This window comes from Lampetra fluviatilis, chromosome 1, assembly GCF_964198595.1.
Source record: "Lampetra fluviatilis chromosome 1, kcLamFluv1.1, whole genome shotgun sequence".
In the NCBI taxonomy this organism is placed as follows: domain Eukaryota; kingdom Metazoa; phylum Chordata; class Hyperoartia; order Petromyzontiformes; family Petromyzontidae; genus Lampetra; species Lampetra fluviatilis.
The window spans coordinates 11,091,383-11,111,420 of record NC_136275.1 but is presented as its reverse complement, the minus strand read 5'-3'; the positions used below and the strand labels follow the sequence as shown (position 1 = coordinate 11,111,420).

The following is a 20,038-nucleotide window of genomic DNA, read 5'->3' as shown; positions in this document are numbered from 1 at the left end:
GAGCTGCAACCAGGCCACTATGGGTTTGAATATGGACCTGGGTGTACACCCACCACTGGAGTGGAAAAATGGCAGGTGCATCTTACCGGTGACAAGTCGGCGATCAGTGGGCATATCAACTCCACGGTAGGTCCTGGTGTCAAGGACATGGGCCACATCTGCTGTTCTGTCACTATACAGTCCAGCGGATGTTTTTGCTTGGACCCGGCATGCATCCATGATGTTGTGTAGATGCGCCGATGTGTAGATGCGCCAATGCAGAGCAGGATTTTCTCCCCCAAGTTTTATTGCGTAAAATGTATTCTTGAGTTGTATTGGATCATTTTCAGTAGATGCTGTTCTCGGTTCTTAGGGCATTTGTATTCATTTTTTTGCTTGTTCTTTTCTTTTCCTTGTTCAAACACACGTCTGTTTTGTCAAATAAATTCCTGATCAGATAAAAAATTTCAAAAAAGTGCTGCTGCAAGAGTTCCTACTCGTCTCTGTAAATTAAACTTTTCATTTTACCAGGTAGGGCACACTGAGCTAAACAGCCCTTTATCAGAAGCTACCTGGCCACAAATAATAGATCAACGAAGTGCCTTATTACGTGGAAATGTATAGAAGCCAAATACTCAAAACGCTTGCTTCTAAATGTGGAGGGAAAAGCGGAGGATGCAGTGAAAAATCCACACGATCACGGGGAAAACATACCACCTCCAAATGCACAGGCGTCAGGGTCTGGATCGAACCCACGACCTCCTGTATACAAAGAGAGGGAGTTAACATCTCGCCACCGCGGTGCCCTCACAAACACCATTGGTCCATAACATGGTGCGTTGCTGCGCACTGATTGGCCAAGGCGGATGTAAATATTATTCAACCAATCGTGATGTGCAACGCTCAAGAATCCAAATCTTATTATAATTCTTATTTATATAGGACTTTAAATTGATCGTTTTATCATTAACAAACAAAATCAAATTTTACCATGGTAATAAACCCGAAGTTTGTTATACTGAAACTTTGTAAATCGAATATTTGCATATCGAGGTATTATTGTACAGTACTGGATATAAAAAGCAGGATAAGCCAGATAGTAAGACAACCATTGATCATTTATTGTTCCCTTTCGACGTTTATTCCGAAAGTACTGTAATATTTGAAAGTAAAACATGGCACGATCATTTTTATTAAAATGTCGCAATTAAAGTAAAAATACCTGCCACAAATGCATCAATTAAAACAACTCAATATTATATAATTGCAGAGTCTGTAAAAATAAGAAAACTGAAGCTATATAATGAGACATTTACTGCATTTCAGTGCAAACTGAAGAATGCAATACACAACGCTTTAAAACTATGTAATCGTTATATTTGACTTTGTTAAAACAATATAAAATGTGTATCCACAATACCTACGAAACACGTGTAAATTTACTAAATTACTCAAAATGTGCCAAACAACGTATCAACTGTGTAAATTAATGAAATCTCCATTTTACTAAAAATTGTAATGCCATTCCTTGTAGCCATCATCAGAAGGCATTTGTTAGGTTATGTAGCACTTGAAGTGATTTTTGAAGAAGAGGGCTCGCATCGTGAGACTGTGAGCTTCTTTGGTGTGACGGTATCTGTTGTACTGTCCCGTGTTTCCCTGCCTGGGGCCGTGGTCGATGGAAATGTCGCTGCACGTCCCCACTCTCAGCTTCCCCAGGCCATCGATGAAAAACTCTGTTCAGCAGCCGAGAGGAGAAAACACTCAAGTTCAGTGTTAAGAGTTCGGGATGGTGACATGATCCACCAGTAAAGCGTGCACTGCTTGTTTACAAAGGTTTGAACCTGGCCGACCCCTGGTTATTGCTGTGGGTGTATAGTAATGATATACTGTGTATGCGTCGCCTGCTTCACAGTGGATGTTAAGGATCCAAGTAGGCCATTGCGTACTGGCGTCATTGTCCAATTTTTTTCTAATTAGAAAATTACCCACAAATTACCCAATTGGGATTGCACATCGCTATCATTGCCCCATTGCAAGTCAGTGCCAAGTTACCTTGTGGTACACACAGGGTCAGCTACCACTAGGAGTTCCATTTCAAATGTTGAGATAAGTGATTAAGTCGCTTTTTGCGTGTACTACACTCTGAGACGACCAGCATAAAGGATTCTATATCAAAACCAAATAATTATCTAATCTATATTATTATGGACTTTGTAGCAGGCTATATGGCCATGGTGCTCCCAGCCACACGTCACGTTTTTGGTAAAATATTGGTTAACAAGGAAACCTATTTATTTTATATTACCCACTAATTTCCTCTGTGGTGAATTCTGCGTTATAATGAATCAGACAATGATTTAATCAAAAAGTCAATGAGCCTTGTGTTTTTCCCTGCCCCCCCCCCCCTTCCTGCTTTTTCTCTCATGGTGGGACTGGCTGCAGTTATGAACTCATTGCCTAGCCATAAATAAATGTAGATGTGAGAAAAAACAATCACAATTGTACAATTATAAAAGTAGCCTACACAGAGACCCAACATAAAAAGCAATACATTCCTCGATTGAGAAAAAAAGCAACCAAAAATATATTCAGGCACAGTAAGCACAAAGACGTAAACAAAAACGATGCTAGGTTCGAGTAGAACACCGAAGTTTCTAGAGCATTTAAAATACACTAATTTTATTCAGTGATAAACATAAACATTCCTTTGTATCAATGATGGAGAATAACACTTCCTGCATTGATTAAATTGTATTCCATATGGAGGTAACATTAATACAATAATACTTCGATATGCGAATATTCAATTTATCAAGTTTCAATAAAACGAACTTTGGATGTATTACCATTATATGAATGGTAAAAAAAAACAAGTTAAATAATAATTAATACACTGAAATAAATAACTAATATAATTATCCATCCGCTGTCCCCTCAATGTCCCGAAGATTACAGATCTACTCTGTATTCCCAGGTCGAGGTTTCGGTCTATGGGTGACAGAGATTTTTCCCGTGGAGCCCCCAGGCTATGGGACGCTCTTCCACGAGATATCAGAATCTCTTCAAACCTATTTATACGCTTCCGCTTATTACATTTTTAGTTCATTTAGTAAAAAAAAGTTGTTATGTATTTATAATATTATTTGTATGCCGAGTGTCTGCTGCTGCTGTTTCCTGTACAGTGCTTTGAGATCCTTGATGAAAAGCACTATATAAATGTAATTATTTAGTTATCATTCTATAAATAAGAATACAATTATAAGATACGGTTTCTTGAGCGTTGCGCATCGCGATTGGTCATAGAATATTTGTTTACATTCGTATCGGCCAATCAGTGCACAGCAACACACTATGTTATGGAGCTATGGTGTGTGGTGAGCAATGCAACCTTATGAATGCACCGTCACTGGTGAGTGTAAATATATTTTACAGTACACTGTTTCTTATACGTATGTCAGATTTACATTTTCATACTGTACAGTATAATATTTAATATTATTTTCAATATAAATTGTCTTTGTTTACAATACTCTTTGGTTATTTCGGTAAAGTCACGTAGGTAGAAAAATAATAGATCACGACGTTTTGATCGCAACACAAGCAATCGTCATCAGGTGGGACAACCACAGAAGGAAAAAACTGCTGAAGTAGGCGAGAGATCTGCCGTGGCACGAGGTTATATAGGCATCGGCAGTAGGGGAGGGAGAGAGAAGGGGGGGAGGGGGTAGGGCAGAAAGTGGACCCCGCAGTAGCACCCGGGTCACTGGAGTAAAGTGGGCCACCACAGCAGCACTGGAGAGGTCGGCTGCAGGGGGGGAGAGAGAAGGGGGGGGGGGGGCAGATCGGAGAGAGATGCACAGAGAGAGGGAGAGACACACAGTCGGAAATAACAGCTGACCTAGGCAGGTAGGATAGAAACATCACAGTGAGTTAAGACTTTACCTGGTTAATAACGTCCTTCCAATGATTGCTCAGTTTGTACCCATCTTCTCGGTTGAAGTTGTGTCTGTGTTTATATAGCTGGATGGTTTCATGAACAAATCTCTGATAATAGCCAGTGGGTTTGCAAAGTACATACGTCTTGTAAAAGTCGATTTCGTATTGGTCCTACCGTGTTTCAGATCTGCCTTGTGTTCGCGAACGCGGTCCGAGACATGTCGTTTCGTTTCCCCAATGTAACTGCTGCCGCAGCCACAACTCAGTTTTTAGACACCCGGGTATTGCAGATCAGGACTCACATCCTTTACATATGGGATCAAATCACGGATGTTGTGTACTGTGTTGAAACGGACCTGGATCTTGTGTTTGTTTAAGATTTTGGAAATATTTTTGGTAACCCCTGCTATGTATGGCACAGTGATGGTATTGGTTGGACCCTCAGATGGTTGTCTCCCCATGTCTGGGGAGACAGCTTTGCGGATTGTACGGTCAGAATATCCGTTCATCCTGAGGGCTTGGTGTACGTGCTCCAGCTCACTGGCTAGGTGATGAGGGAATTCTTCTGGGCTGGATGGTGGTGGGAGTCAGGCTTTCTGTGGCACATTAGGAATGGATCACTCTTTTAATTATATCCTTGTGCAGCAAGGGAGTAAAGTGTGGTTTTGTGAAGGTCCTGATGTGCTGTGCAGTGCATCAATGCATGTGTGTACAGCAGCATGTGATGACTGAGTCGGGCCTGTAGGTGGCTGGCAGGGTTAATGAATAACCGCACATGTAAACCAGCCACATGGTTAATGGCGTCTTGGAAGAATTGCTGCGTGTAACACGCGCTGTTGCATTTTACAAGTAAAGGACCCAAAGGTTGTTTTTGATCGTTATATAAATGTTCTAGACTTGTTCTAGACTTGTTCTAGACTTTAAGCTTGGCTTTGAATTGTTCGTTTGTGATATATGCAATTAGAGGCGTTTTAGCACTGTGCATTGTAAAGGGATGACGCACTGTAATTAGTTACTGTCATTGTAATTCTCTAACTCTAATACTGTTTAGTATATAACCATGCCCATGTACCCAGAGTATGACTACTTGCAATGCTATTGAGAATAGAACACATGTAAAGTAGTAAGCTGTACAATGGTGAGATACAATACGTATACTGTACACATACAGTACATATAATGGGTGTAATATACCGATATAAGTGGATGGTATAGATATACATGCAGCTTAGGATTAAAGCAATAGTCGAATAGTGATGTGCAAATGTGATTGTCAAAGACAAGGATGGTTTATCAGTAGTAAAATTGGGTTTAAGAGAGAGGGTTAATGAATAACCGCACGTGTAAACCAGCCACATGGTTAATGGCGTCTCGGAAGAATTGCTGCGTGTAACACGCGCTGTTGCATTTTACAGAGTGACGGTGCGGTTCTTCACAAGATTAATATTAACTACAAGAAATAAATGTGCTTGCCCTCGATTTGGAGCACCTGCCCACGTCCTTCATTTCGAGTGTGCAACATTTCGATAGGCATCCGTGTGGGCAGCTTTCCTGTAGACAGTGTCCCAACGACCCATCAGGTCTCTTCTCGATCAAAACATCCAGGAATGGTAGCTTGCCATCCTTTTCCACTTCCATGGTGAATTTGATAGATGGGTGTATGGAATTGATGTGGTTGAGAAATTGGTTCAGTGCTGGCAGGCCATGTGGCCAGATGACGAACATGTCCTCTACGTATCTCTTCCACAAGGAAGGACGTAGGGTGGATGTCTGGATGGCATCTGTCTCAAATTTCTCCATGAAAACATTCGCTACCACTGGTGATAATGGAGAACCCATTGAGGTACCCTCATTTTGTTTGTAGAATGTACCATTCCAGGTGAAGTAAGTGTTGGTAAGGCAGTGTCTTACCAAAGTTGGTACATCTGGATTCAGTCCGTGTTGGACCAAGTCTTCAATTATTGCAATGGTATCAGGTACAGGTACCTTAGTGAACAGGGAGACTACATCGAAACTGACAAGTAAATCACCTGGAGACAGTGAGATGTCTTTGATTAGAGAAACCAAGTGAGCTGAGTTAAGTACAGCTGAGGTGGTCTTGCCCGTGAAAGGAAGCAGGGTATCAGACAGAAATTGGGCCAGTTTGTAGGTGGGTGAGTTAATGGTGGAGACGATAGGACGGAGTGGGCTACCTTCTTTGTGGATCTTTGGAAGGCCATAAAATCTGGGTGGTCTAGCAGCCGAAGGTTTTAGAGAGCGCTGCTTGTTCGAATCGATAAGAGAAGTCGAATTGGTGATGATATTATTGGTTTTTGTAGCTAGGTGGTTGGTGGGATCTCTGTTGATTTTGGTATAGCTGCCATCATTCCTAAATGTTGTTGCTGTAAGTGGTTTTATCCATGATGACAGTGGCATTGCCCTTATCGGCTGAGAGAATGACTATGTCATCTGTTTTTTTAATTGAGAGAGTTCAAAACGCTCATACTTGTTGATGTTGCTAATGGGTTTCTTAGCGTTTTTAAGGATAGCAGCGATGTCAGATCTAGCAACATCTGCCGGGATGTGTCCCAAGCCTTTGAGGGCTACGTCTACCTGGGCAATGAAGGACGTTATTAACCAGGTACAGTCTTAACCGACTGTGATGTTTCCCACCTACCTGCCTAAGTCAGCTGTTATTTCCAACTCTCTGTGTGTCTTTCTCTCTCTGTGCAACTCTCTCCGATCTGCCCTGCCTCCTCCCCCCCTTCTCTCTCTCCCCCGCCCTGCAGCCGACCTCTCCAGTGCTGCTGCGGTGGCCTACTTTACTCCAGTGACCCGGGTGCTGCTGCGGGGGCCCACTTTCTGCCCTGCCTCTCCCCCCCCTTCTCTCTCCCCTCTTGCAGCCGACCTCTCGAATGCTGCTGCGGTGGCCCACTTTCCTCCAGTGACTCAGGTGCTGCTGCTTGGTCTACTTTCTGCCCTGTCTCCTCCCAACCCTGCCTCCTCCCAACCCCCATTCTCTCTTCCCCCCTACTGCTGAGGCCTATATAACCTCGTGCCACAGCAGACCTCTCGCCTACTTCAGCAGTTTTTTTCTTGCTGTGGTTGTCCCACCTGATGATGATTGCTTGTGTTGCGATCGAAACGTCGTGATCTATTATTATTTCTACCTACGTGACTTTACCGAAAGAACCAAAGAGTATGGATTCCTGCAGTCACGAAAGCTTCAAATTAAGATTTGTTAACAATATTAATGGAAAATATATCAAGTGTTTATAGTATGAAAGAGTAAGTTACGAAGCCTGGGAACCCATCCTCATAGGACTAATGTTATAAGTTATTAAATATCTACGAGGTTTGAATATTCGAATGAAACTCCACAGCAGTGAACCTGAACAGACATTGACCACTCATGAATATTAGTTCACCAGAGTCTACGTACGTCCGTGACCTTCGCGGCTAAACTGGGGGTCGAAGCTGACGCTGCGCATGTTCTCGGTGCGGGCCAGGAAGAAGTTCACCACCACGTCCACCAGCGAACAGGTCGGGAAGCCGTCCAGTCGATGGTAAGTGCTCATCTTTCGGTACAAGCAGTCTCCGTCCGAGTCTCCAGGCACCACCTTGTACAGGTACTGATAAGCGTTCTGGTCCACAACGCCACCCACCTTCCCAGCACAGTAAAAAAACACAATCATTACCAAAGTTGCATGCATTTGACCCTGTGACCCTTCACACATCACTCTGAGTCAAAGCAGACGCACCAAGTCCAGGGAAGTCTTCTCCAGCACCTCCACCATGCGCTCCAGCTTCGTATTCTCCGAGAAGAGGAAGTCGTCATCCACCCACAGCAGGTACTTGGTCATCACCTGGGAGATGGCGAGGTTCCTGCCGGCAAACCAGCCCTATGCATAGGACCGCACAGTGGAAGCTTTAAGAGACTGTTTGACACTGCTTATTGAATAGGATTTGTATGCATTGTGCTATTCTCCACTAACTTGGAAATAAAACAAATTGATATGATCAGTCCTGTAATTATTGTTCGCTTATACCATCGGTGGTAGATGAGTCTCCATTACAGGGAGCTTTTGAGAGGGTATTTTTCTCTTGATTTGAAGCTTTCGTGACTGCAGGAATTACTCTTTGGTTCTTTCGGTAAAGTCACGCAGAAAAAAAAGAAAATAAATAATGGAATGCACGAAGTTTCGATTGCAACCCAAGCAACCGTCATCAGGTGTGAAAATGCAAGCTCAGAGAGAGACACACATACAGAGAGAGAGACAAAACACGACAGAACAACGCCTCTGTGGCGAGGCATTATATAGAGGGGGGGGGGGGGCAGAGAAAATAAACGTAAACGGCAGGGGGAGAAAAATTGGAAGTTTGAGAAAACAAACCTAGTAAACTTAGAAATGTAATGCAATGCAACACAGAGTCGGCTAATACAACAGTTAACACATTACCTGGTTCATTACGTTCTTCCAAAGATTGCTAAATTTGAAGTTAAGTCTGAGTTGTGTGAAAATCCTCCCCGTAGAGGTGGTTCTCTCTCTCTGTGTCTCCCTCTGAACTTGCATTCTTTCACACCTGATGACGGTTGCTTGTTTTGCAATCGAAACGTCGCGTATTCGATTATTTATTTTATTTTTCTCTTGTTGGTCATAATATCTGCTCATTGCCCTTAAAATAAAACATTGATGTCATCCTTAATCCTGGTCTATCATTTGAAGCGCATGTGAATAGTCTCTCTAAGACATCATATTTTCATGTTCTAAACGTTGCCTGCATGAGATACTGGTTCACGCACTAATCTTGACGAGAATCACTTATTGCAGTGCTCCCTTGTCAGGCATGCCTGTAATGTGTTTAGAATGCAGCAGCCCACGTTTTATCTAGAACCACTTTATCTGAACATATCACACTTGGTCTGGCATCTTTACATTGGATCTCGGTGAAGCTTAGAATCGATTTTAAGATCTTGTTACCTATAACGCACTGAAATGGCCTTGCACACGCCTACATGTGGGATCTATTGGAAGGGAAACCGGACCTTCTGCTTTGTGGCTTCCAACCTATGGTTGCTCTCCCCAGCTATATCTGTGACAGGGACACTGTATATTGTTTTCAATTCACAATTGCAAACTCGTTTCTATACCATCACTTTTTAAGCAATTACCAATAACTTGGTGAAATTTGTTTATCTTAATTATACTGTCTTATATAAAACACATTTTATGGAATGTTGAAATGTTCATATGTACAGCACTCTTTTTCAAAGTCGCTATGAAACTAAATAATTAAATGAAAGGCGACATTTTATATTATTATTTTGGCCGAGTCTTCCATGCTTGAAAGACGTTTCACCCACGTATTATCCTACCACACACGACCTGCTAATCAACTGTGGTGTAGCCATTTATACTGTTAGGTCAGGAGTCGGTAACCTGCGGCTCTGTATCCGCATGGGGCTCTTTAAGGAATACTTCCTGACATTTTTCGCATGCATTGCAGCTCTTTAGATATTGAGTTTTTTATCGAATTCTAAAAAAATGCCGCTTGTTGTTTGGTTGCCAACCTCTGTGCTAGATGAATAGAGGTCAAGGGATTTCAGAAACCTGACCATTATTTCAACTGCAGAGCTGGGAGATGGTAATGCCGACCTCTAGATTGCGAGTCCATGGTGCTAACATTACACCATGGCAGAATGCCTAACTTGAATATGTACACTGGAAATCGATAACTCTGGAGAAGCGAATGGTTGTTATTCATTTGAAATATATTTAACTGTTGGAGATTACAAATAAGACCGACTGCACCTTTATAATCAGTGCCAACCTTCGCAAAAGGCATGATGTACTGCTCCACGCCCGGCTCGCGGAGCATCTCCACGTGCTCGGAGTCGTCCGCTACGATGATGGTGATGTCTGGATAGAATCTCCGGATGCTGGCAATGAGCTTCCTCAGCTTGTCGTATCGCAAGAAGGTCTTGGTCACCACCGTCACGAGGTTGCTGATTTTACCATCTGCCAGGCCAGGAAAATAGCTCTGTGAATCCCAGCCCTGATTATGTATTTGTAACTTTATATAGACAAGCATGATGAAATGTGCTTTAATGCTGGTTGTAAGAAGTACACTTTAAATTTCGATTTAAAGCTTTCGTGACTGCAGGGATTCGTCTTCTTGATTCTTTCGGTAAAGTCACGTAGAAGGGAAATAATAACAATAAAACATAAAATACAATTCTCATGACGTTTCGGCCAAAACGCAAGCAGCCGTCCTCAGGTGAAAAACAGGTCTGTCGGAAAGTCAGCATCTGAATGAACACCACCAAGCTTGGAAGCGTATATTTAAGCTGGGTTAGAGGAGGAAGGGCGCCTTGACAAAGGAATTTGCATATCAACAGAGGAATTTAGCATATTTATGGAAAATGCAGATATGGGATTAGTCACTTCTTGTGGAATGCGTAGGAGGTGGGGGGGGTCTCAAAGTCATATTTTGCCCGTGCATTATGTAGGATTAGCAGCAACAAAGGGAGGAGGTAGGGTTAGCAGTAATAAAGGGAAGGAATTTAATAGTAAGGAGCTGCAGCAGCCAAACCACCACGTAAAAAACTAAAATATAAACTACATCAATATCATCAATATACTAAATATACTCTCCAATAAGCTGAGCTACTAACAGTAAGTCATACATTACAATTCTATGTCCCAAAAAATATAATATGCCTCCAGCTAAACTTTTTCCTTACATCACACGGATCTACCCCGTACTATATACTGCCATAGACAAACCCAACATTAAATTATATACTGCATTACTATATACCACCCTATACCTTAGACTATACATTGTAATATTACACTCTGTATTATTCTACCCACCCTACTGTATACCACACTGCTGTATATTCACTATACAAATACGATACTATATATTACTTTAAACATTATGTAGTGGTGGTGTTGACGTGCGCCGACTGTGACAGTGATGGATCACGGGGCGGCGCGAGGTGCGGGGTTGGGCACGCGTTGTGGGCGTGGTGTGGACGCGCGCGCCGGGAGTGACAGATGACGGGGCGGCGCGGCGTGGGGGCTGAGGCACGCTGAGATGTGGGAAAACAGGATCGTAGCCAGCGCCCAGTGATTGGTCGAATAGGATGGGTGCTCGCAGCGACGTCCGCAGGTGGGGTATAAAGGGGGACGCGCGAGAGCACTCGGGGAGAGTTACCCAGTTGAAGACCCGAAGACGGAGCTGAAGACCTAGTGCCCCGAGACCCCTAGTCCCGCCGTCCTTGTGGGGACCGGGGCCCTGTGTGGCTCGGAGGCGAGACTGTGGGACCCGGGGTCCGACGCCCACGTGGGTCGGGCTGGGGACCCACAGTCAAGACGGACACCCCGGGCAGGGAGTGTCCCGAATAGCTCAGTGGGCGTTAGTCGCCAGGGTAGCTATGAGGGCGTTAGTCGCCAGGGTAGCTAAGAGGCTGGTTGTCACCCGAATAGCTCAGTGGGCGTTAGTCGCCAGAATAGCTCAGTGGGCGTTAGTCGCCAGGGTAGTTAAGAGGGCGTTAGTCGCCAGGGTAGCTAAGAGGGTGTTTGTCACCCGAATAGCTCAGTGGGCGTTAGTCGCCAGAATAGCTCAGTGGGCGTTAGTCGCCAGAATAGCTAAGTGGGTGTTTGTCACCCGAGATACTAAGTGGGTGTTAGTCACCCGAGATACTAGGTGGGTGTTTGTCACCCGAGATACAAAGTAGGTGTTAGTCACCTGTGAACGAGTTTGGTAAAATAAAGAGTGTGTTACCCGTGAAGTCGTCTCCCGCCGAGTTACTACATTACAACTGGCGTCAGAAGTGAACCTGTCTTCAAGAAGAATGGACACGAGGAAGACTACCCGTACCCACGAGCGAGGTCGGGAAGACGACGGCGTACCGGGGACACCAACCTCGGGAGGAGAGGACGAGGAGTTGCCGCCGATGCAGCACTTCGCGGTGATGGCCGACGCTCCGCTCGCCTCCGACACCAGCCTCCAAGACGCACACTCCAGGTTGGCGGAGTTGCTACTCGCCGCCGCCGCTGTCTTGGCGGACATCTCCGTTCCGGCGAGCGAAAAAACAGCTACGGTGCTGGTGGAGAAAGCGAGGTTGGAGGGATCCCGCCAAAAGGCGCTTCGCGCCAAAAGTCTGGAAGTTGCCGCCGTTTTTGAGGGGCCGCCATCGATTGGCGGGAAACACGGACACCACGTGGCCGGAGACCTCCGCTCAGCGCAGCCCACGTCATCAGCGCACGCCGGAGCTCTCCATTTTGCGCCTGACAACCGAGCCGACATTTTACACAACTACAGCGGAGCGCGGGAAAATCTCTCCGACGTCGACGACGATCGGGTCCTCCAGCAAAGATTGCCCGCGCTGTCGGCGTTCAAGGCGGATGGGGGCGACTGGGGAGCCTTCCAACGAAGGTTCCTCGCTCATCAGGAGATGTCGGGATGGTCCGACACCATTGCCCTGCGTGCGTTGCCAGCGATGCTCGACGACGACGCGCTTGCAGCCTTCACATCTGCTGCAAGGTCGTCCCGCTCTACGCTCCAGGCCGCACTACACCTGATGGCGAAGGTGTTCGGACCGCCCTCCACGTGTCGCCACCAGTTCTACGATCGGCGGAAGGTGGCTGGAGAAACGACGCTCGCCTATCGCACGGCACTGCTCGCCTTGGCGGACGCAGCTTTTCCCCGCATGGATAAGGAGGGGAAGGACGCCATGGTGACGGAGCAGCTGCTGGCGTTGGCCCACGAGTTGGGGGTCCCCATCAATGTGGCGGACGAAATGGATATCTGCTCCCTGGCGATCGCCACGAGCATTCACGCGTACGAGGTCCTCAAACGCAGGCCGGGGGTCGTCTGCAAATTGGTGGGGTACGCGGCACTGGCCGCCACGAGCGCCGAACCTCAGCCAGCTGCGGATCACGAGCAGGCCTTCGCTGCATCGCGTCCGGGGGAGTGGAGAACGGGAGGTCGTTCGCCCACACGTTCATCCCGCAAGCTGGAGCAACCGAAACCTACGACGTCCCTCGTCGTCTGCTACAACTGCGGCCTTCGGGGTCACGTCGCAGCCGGGTGCCGGGCCCCGCGTCAGCGCGCCACAGGACCACGTCGGGACGACGACCAGGCCCACAAGTCATCCCAACAAAACCCGGCAAGTCGCGGCACCTCACACGCTCGGTCCACAAACACGGCACATTCGGGTCGCCGCTTGGCGGTGGGGGGTTCGCGGCTGGGTGCCGGGGGTTCATTTCGGCGAGGGGGGTCCGTACACGGCCCGCAAGCAGTCGAATGGTCCGAATTGGCCCACAGGATAGTGGCTGCGTCGGCCGGGTCGTCCGTGGTAACGGGGTTTATTGACGGGGTTGAGATCCGGGTGCTTGTGGACACGGGTGCGTCGGCCACTATCATTTCGGACCTTATTTATAACATTCTTCCCGTCCAAAGTAGACCCCTTCTGCCAGTGGACGTGCCATTTTATGCGGCGAATGGGGGATCCCTGGGGATCATCGGCCAGATTCGGGCGACTATTTGCATTGGTGACATCAAATTGGCGGGCCCTATTTTTGTATCATCATCGCTGGCCGTTCCCTGTTTGCTAGGTACGGACTTTTTGTCCAAAATGCCCATCAAAATTCTCATAGATCAGGCCTGCATTGAGCTTCCGTCAGGTCGGCGGGTTGCGTTCTTGACGAGCCCTACCAAAATACGCACGGTTTGTGCGACGGTGCAGGCGCTGGCAACTCAGACTGTACGGGTGCTCCCGGGATCGCAAATGTTGGTACCCCTTCGGTTGAGGAAACCACTCGAGGTGGGTGCGGAGGCACAGGGGGTGCTGTTGGGGCCGTCTAACAGGGCCAGAAGGGGCCTCGACTTAGCGCTTGCTAAAACCATGGTGAGAGGGGACAGTGAGCCGTTCGAAATGGTCCTGAATACGGGGTCGCGGCCGGCCGTAATTGCGCAGGGAACGGTGCTGGCTCACGCCGCGCCGCTACCCGTTGAGGAACGGCTCGGGGCTCAAGCAGATTTCACTGTCGAGTCGCATCCTCCAAGTGACGAGGGGACAGAGTGGTTGGACTCGTTGTGTGCCGGTTCTGCTAACTTGTCCAAAGTGCAATTGGGAGTCGACGCTCCCACGGGGAGGGATTCGCTGTTGTCGTTGCCCCTCATTGAGTGGGGCCGTCTCCAAATGTCCGACAGCTCCCTACTTACGCTACGTCGGAAAGTTGGCGCTCCCGAGGTAGGGGATGCGCGGGTCGGTTCCTGGGTGTGCAGACAGGGCCTTTTGATGAAGTGGGACAACATGTCCCGGCGTCACGTGCTCGTTGTGCCTGTTGCTATGCGGGGTAGGGTCGTTCTGGCAGCTCATGAACGGCTCATGCATCTGGGTTTTCACAAAACGCTCGCCCTAATCCAGCGAGACTATTATTGGCCGGGGATGGGTAACGACGTGGCGAACATTCTTAAGGGATGCGTAGGGTGCGCCAAAAGAAAACCGCCACCATTGGCAGCTAATCCACCGCTGAAATCCATTCAAGTTTCGCGCACAAACGAATTGGTTGCGTTGGACATCTTGGGGCCCTTTCCTGCTACACCGAGGGGAAATAGGTTCCTGCTGGTTGGCGTAGAATACTTCACCCGATGGCCCATGGCATGGCCACTCGCCAACCAGTCGGCTGCAGCGGTGGCGGACGCCTTCGTCCAGGGTTATGTTTTGGACAAGGGCGCCCCCGAACGCTTGCTGACGGATCAAGGAAAGAATTTTTCGAGCGTTTTGTTGCGCGAGGTGTGCGACCTGTTGGGTACAAAGAAAGTGCGTACTTCCACCTACCACCCGCAGACTGACGGGATGGTTGAGCGTCTGAACAGGACGATTACGGCTATGCTGTGCAAACAGGTCTGCGACGATCAGGTTGATTGGGACTTACAGGTGCCGGGGGTACTCGCGGCCTATCAAATGGCCCCTCATGCGGCGACGGGGTTTTCCCCATTTTTTCTTATGTATGGGCGGGAGGCCGATCCGGCCATGGACGTCCAACTGGGGATTTCCCAGCCACGTGCAAAATCAGAATTGGCAGACCACATCAAATTTAATATCGCCAAATTGACTGAAGCGCGGGAGGTGGCGAGGTTGAATTCGCGGTCTCGGCAAATCGCGAACGAGGGATTGCATGGGCGGAGGGTGCATACGCATGATTGGAAACCAGGCGATAAGGCCTGGCTGCATTGTCCACATGCACCGTTGGCTACGTCCCCCAAATTGTTGAGACCTTGGAGGGGACCGGTGGAAATTGTGCGGGTTGCACGACCCCAGAGTATACAGATTAAATGGGAAAAACGCCGTTGGTACGTGCACCCCTCCCGACTGAAGCCCTATGCGGCACCGTGTGACCCCGTTCTGTGCCGTAACGACCGGGCGTGTGATGTGACCGTCGACTTGGGGATGGAGGTGTCGCAGGCTGTTCCTCACGTGTCTCCACCTGACCCACCCCCAAGTGCCTCGGGCTTGACGGCTGCTGACCGTCGGGAACCTGAACCCCGCGGCACGCACGGGTCCTCGATGCCTGGCCAATGTCTTCCTGAACTGCCGGCACCACCGGACGTTCAACCGCGTCTGGTGCCGTACGACGGACCGGCAAGGCGGACTCGGGCTAGGGCACGACAATTTTCATGAAGACATTTTTTTCTCGACACCGAGCTCGCCCGGTGTTCCCCTCTGCCGGGGTAATGTCCCGTTGTAGGGACGCTCGGAAAGAATGGGACGCTGCACGAGTCGAGAGAAAAAAAAAAAAATTCCATTTATTTTTCTTTCTGCATACACATTGCTATTGTCACTCGCCGGATTATATATATTGTTCTGTTGTCGCGGTGGCATTGGTTGATGGTTGCGGATGGTAGGGTTCGCGTTGTGTTGTGTTGTTACGTTAGTTGTTGTTCTTGTTGTTGTGTTGTGTTACGGGGCACACAGGGGGGTTTGTATATTTTTATAGCAGCCGGGTCGGCTGCGAGCTATGTGGTAGGGGGTGATGTAGTGGTGGTGTTGACGTGCGCCGACTGTGACAGTGATGGATCACGGGGCGGCGCGAGGTGCGGGGTTGGGCACGCGTTGTGGGCGTGGTGTGGACGCGCGCGCCGGGAGTGACAGATGACGGGGCGGCGCGGCGTGGGGGCTGAGGCACGCTGAGATGTGGGAAAACAGGATCGTAGCCAGCGCCCAGTGATTGGTCGAATAGGATGGGTGCTCGCAGCGACGTCCGCAGGTGGGGTATAAAGGGGGACGCGCGAGAGCACTCGGGGAGAGTTACCCAGTTGAAGACCCGAAGACGGAGCTGAAGACCTAGTGCCCCGAGACCCCTAGTCCCGCCGTCCTTGTGGGGACCGGGGCCCTGTGGCTCGGAGGCGAGACTGTGGGACCCGGGGTCCGACGCCCACGTGGGTCGGGCTGGGGACCCACAGTCAAGACGGACACCCCGGGCAGGGAGTGTCCCGAATAGCTCAGTGGGCGTTAGTCGCCAGGGTAGCTAAGAGGGCGTTAGTCGCCAGGGTAGCTAAGAGGGTGGTTGTCACCCGAATAGCTCAGTGGGCGTTAGTCGCCAGAATAGCTCAGTGGGCGTTAGTCGCCAGGGTAGTTAAGAGGGCGTTAGTCGCCAGGGTAGCTAAGAGGGTGTTTGTCACCCGAATAGCTCAGTGGGCGTTAGTCGCCAGAATAGCTCAGTGGGCGTTAGTCGCCAGAATAGCTAAGTGGGTGTTTGTCACCCGAGATACTAAGTGGGTGTTAGTCACCCGAGATACTAGGTGGGTGTTTGTCACCCGAGATACAAAGTAGGTGTTAGTCACCTGTGAACGAGTTTGGTAAAATAAAGAGTGTGTTACCCGTGAAGTCGTCTCCCGCCGAGTTACTACATTACAATTATATTAAACATTACACTTTTATACTATTTATTATTATACAATCTGCTAAACACTATACCATTGACCGTCACGTGAAAGGTACTAAGAGGAATCAACGAAATATGTCAATGTGAGAGTGGTTGGAGGGGGACTTGCAGCGGAGCAAAGACTCCATTCCCTGCGGAGAATACAAAAGATATAGTCAATGCCAGTTAGTGGACTGCGGTCTGAAAGTCACCGTAAACGTGAATACAATCAGTTAAGATCCGAAATGGTTTATTACGTCCTTCCAATGATTGCTGAGCCAGAATCCATCTTCTCGGTTGAAATTGTCTCTGTGTTTGTATATGTGGATCGCCTCATGAACGAATCTCTCATGGTAGCCAGATGGCTTGCAGAGAACCTCTGACTTGGAGAAGTCAATGTCATGTGAGCCCACTGAATTGTAACAGTGATCTGCCACGGCTGAGGTGTTTGTCCTACCGTGTTTCAGGTCTGCTTTATGTTCACGGATGCGGTCCGAGACATGTCGTTTGGTTTCTCCAATGTAACTGCTACCACAGAGGCAACTTAGTTTGTAAACGCCAGGGTACTGTATGTCTGGAACCAGATCTTTTACAGATGGGACCAGATCACGGATTTTATGTACTGTGTTGAATCGGACCTGGATCTTGTGTTTATTCAGGATTTTGGAGATCTTTTTTGTGACCTCCGCAATGTAGGGTAAGGTGATGGTTTTGAACATAATACACATAATGCACGGGCATAATATGACTTTGAGACCCCCCCTACGCATTCCACAAGTAGTGACTAATCCCATATCTGCATTTTCCATAAATATGCTAAATTCCTCTGTTGATATGCAAATTCATTTGTCAAGGCGCCCTTCCTCCCCTAACCCAGCTTAAATATACGCTGCCAAGCTTGGTGGTATTCATTCAGACGCTGTCTTTCCGACAGACCTGTTCTTCACCTGAGGACGGCTGCTTGCGCTGTGGCCAAAACGTCGTGAGAATTGTATTTTATTATGTTTTATTATTATTTTATTATTTCCCTTTTACATGACGTTACCGAAAAAACCAAGAAGAAGTACACTTTAGTAATTCGTGTTCAATCATTAGTAATATTTCCTTCACAACAAATCTCACCAGGACCCGGGTCGTAGAGCCAGGGCAAGTTCTGGTGTGCTACGATGATCGGTATCTCAGCTCTGTGTTTCCCGCTCTCCAGCTGCACTGTGGACAAAGACACCAGGAAAAAGAGCAGAGCTCGAGTCAGCAGAGCGTGCCGGCAAACGTAGTCCATGGTGCCGTAGTTGGATGTTCACGCTGGGCGTGTGTTGCTTCTCGCCGTACCCATCTCAGAGGTGCCCGGCTGGTACACTGTGTTGGTGTACGTGACCGTGCGCAACTGCAGGTTGAGACTCTCCAGGTGGGGGCTGCTCAGGGAGAGGCGTGACTTGCCAAGCCACTCTACCGTCACCTCTCCCACCTCCGCCACCGTGTCCAGCACCCCCAGCTTTGCGGACAGCGTCACCTGGGGAGGACAAAGAAGCCTTATCTCAGGAACACTGAAACACAAACTTAGCAATTGGTATATCTCCACTTGCAAATGTTTAAGAAACTCTAATGAATAAGTGAATCATCAAACGAGACCAGGTGGATCATTCATCCCATGCCATCTTACCTATAAACGTATTTTTGTGTCTGTTTGTCTGTGCACGCCTATCCTTGTGTAGTGACTAACTCGGAGACAATAATAGTTGGAGGCACTTCTTTATTAACAAGCACCATCGGGGTTAACACTTTTATAATAATCTTCTTGTTGGTTCTTTCGGTAAAGTCACGTCACCGAAAGAACCAAGAAGATGAATCCCTGCAGTCACGAAAGCTTTAAATCGAAACTTTTATAATAAGTTCATCTCTGATCAGCGACGTTACTCAGTCAGGACAGTTGGTAGGTTGCCTGACTGGTGACGTCCCGAGATGGTGACGACGGAGACGACGACAAGAAGGATGGTGAAGAACGACGAGAAGAATGGTGAAGACTTCAGCAGCACGACGGGGATCCCACTCTATACGACAGCCCCGAGATCCCCTACCGGGGCCCGTCTTATACTGTCAGCATGGCCTGGCTCCGCGCCCGGCCACGTCCCCTTCCTAGAACCTACCTGTGGTTCTTGGTGTGCCCTTTCTGTGACCTTTACCCTAGATCCCCCTCTGATGTATAACCTGGCCTGCTGACATCAGGGCTGCTGTAAGCCGCAGATCGTCTTCCCTGCCAGGAGCCAGAGCTATGCTGCTACATCTTAAACAACTACGCTGGTTTGGTGTTCTGCGTGCGTGTCTGGACGCATATTTATTTATTTACGGGCCCGCCCAGACATTAGATAAAAATAAATAAAACAGCCGGCAAAAAGCCAAAGCTCACTTTCATTCGATAAATATAAATAAATAAACCTGCCGCCCGAGAGCGTCTCTTCGGTCAACAATTGCACCTACTTTCACGCAACACCATAATCAGATGGTCGCAACGGAAAATCTACTGTAGGTACAGTGTTGCTGTTGCACTCGCCGAACACTGCGTTTTGCTGGCGATATCTCGCCAACGAAGAACGTCCGCGGGTGCAACCAAGAACCCTCCACTAATCAGATAGCCACATACATTTTCAATTCCAGAACTTTCAATAAAATCTGTTCATTATTGGTGGGGTTCGGTTCGACGGCCCAGTGGACAAAACTGACCACTCTTTCGTATGCAGCTCCATCAATATTGCACCCATTCCCTTGAAACCACTGTGCTTAATCTTTCATTGGGCCGAAACAAGTGTTTCGGCCCAATGAGATAGAGGCCCTCAACTAGGTGAACATCAACGGGGTTCCGCCACACAAGTTGATCCTCAACAAAGGCATCCCAGTGATGATGATGCGCAACTTGAACCCGGACGCTGGCCTGTGCAACGGAACACGGCTTCGCATCGTGGAAATGAAGCCACACGTCATTCGCGCGACTATCATGACAGGAATCCATAATGGTAAGGAGGTGTTGATCCCTCGGATCATCTTCATCAGCGACGACGACACGAAAGACTTCCCATTTCTACTTCGGCGCAAGCAGTTCCCCATTTACACTATGGGAACCTCATTTGCCAGTAAAAATATTATAATTGGTTTTTTACCCTTCTATCTGGCAACAAAACTGACACCTTTTTACAAGGAGTCAT

General features: G+C 48.1%; 1 protein-coding gene across 1 annotated transcript in view; it reads right to left on the bottom strand.

The window, feature by feature from the left end:
- Window positions 1-1,533: 1,533 nt before the first annotated feature.
- Window positions 1,534-20,038, bottom strand: part of LOC144936485 (beta-1,4 N-acetylgalactosaminyltransferase 1-like) — a 35,101-nt gene continuing 16,596 nt past the window's right edge. Inside the window, exons 5-10 of the mRNA XM_078863589.1 lie at window positions 18,171-18,351; window positions 17,964-18,050; window positions 9,730-9,917; window positions 7,659-7,799; window positions 7,340-7,562; window positions 1,534-1,715 (exon numbers count right to left, since the gene is read on the bottom strand). Of these exons, the coding sequence (XP_078719715.1) occupies window positions 1,534-1,715; window positions 7,340-7,562; window positions 7,659-7,799; window positions 9,730-9,917; window positions 17,964-18,050; window positions 18,171-18,351 (1,002 nt within the window). The remainder of the gene's footprint in view (window positions 1,716-7,339; window positions 7,563-7,658; window positions 7,800-9,729; window positions 9,918-17,963; window positions 18,051-18,170; window positions 18,352-20,038) is intronic.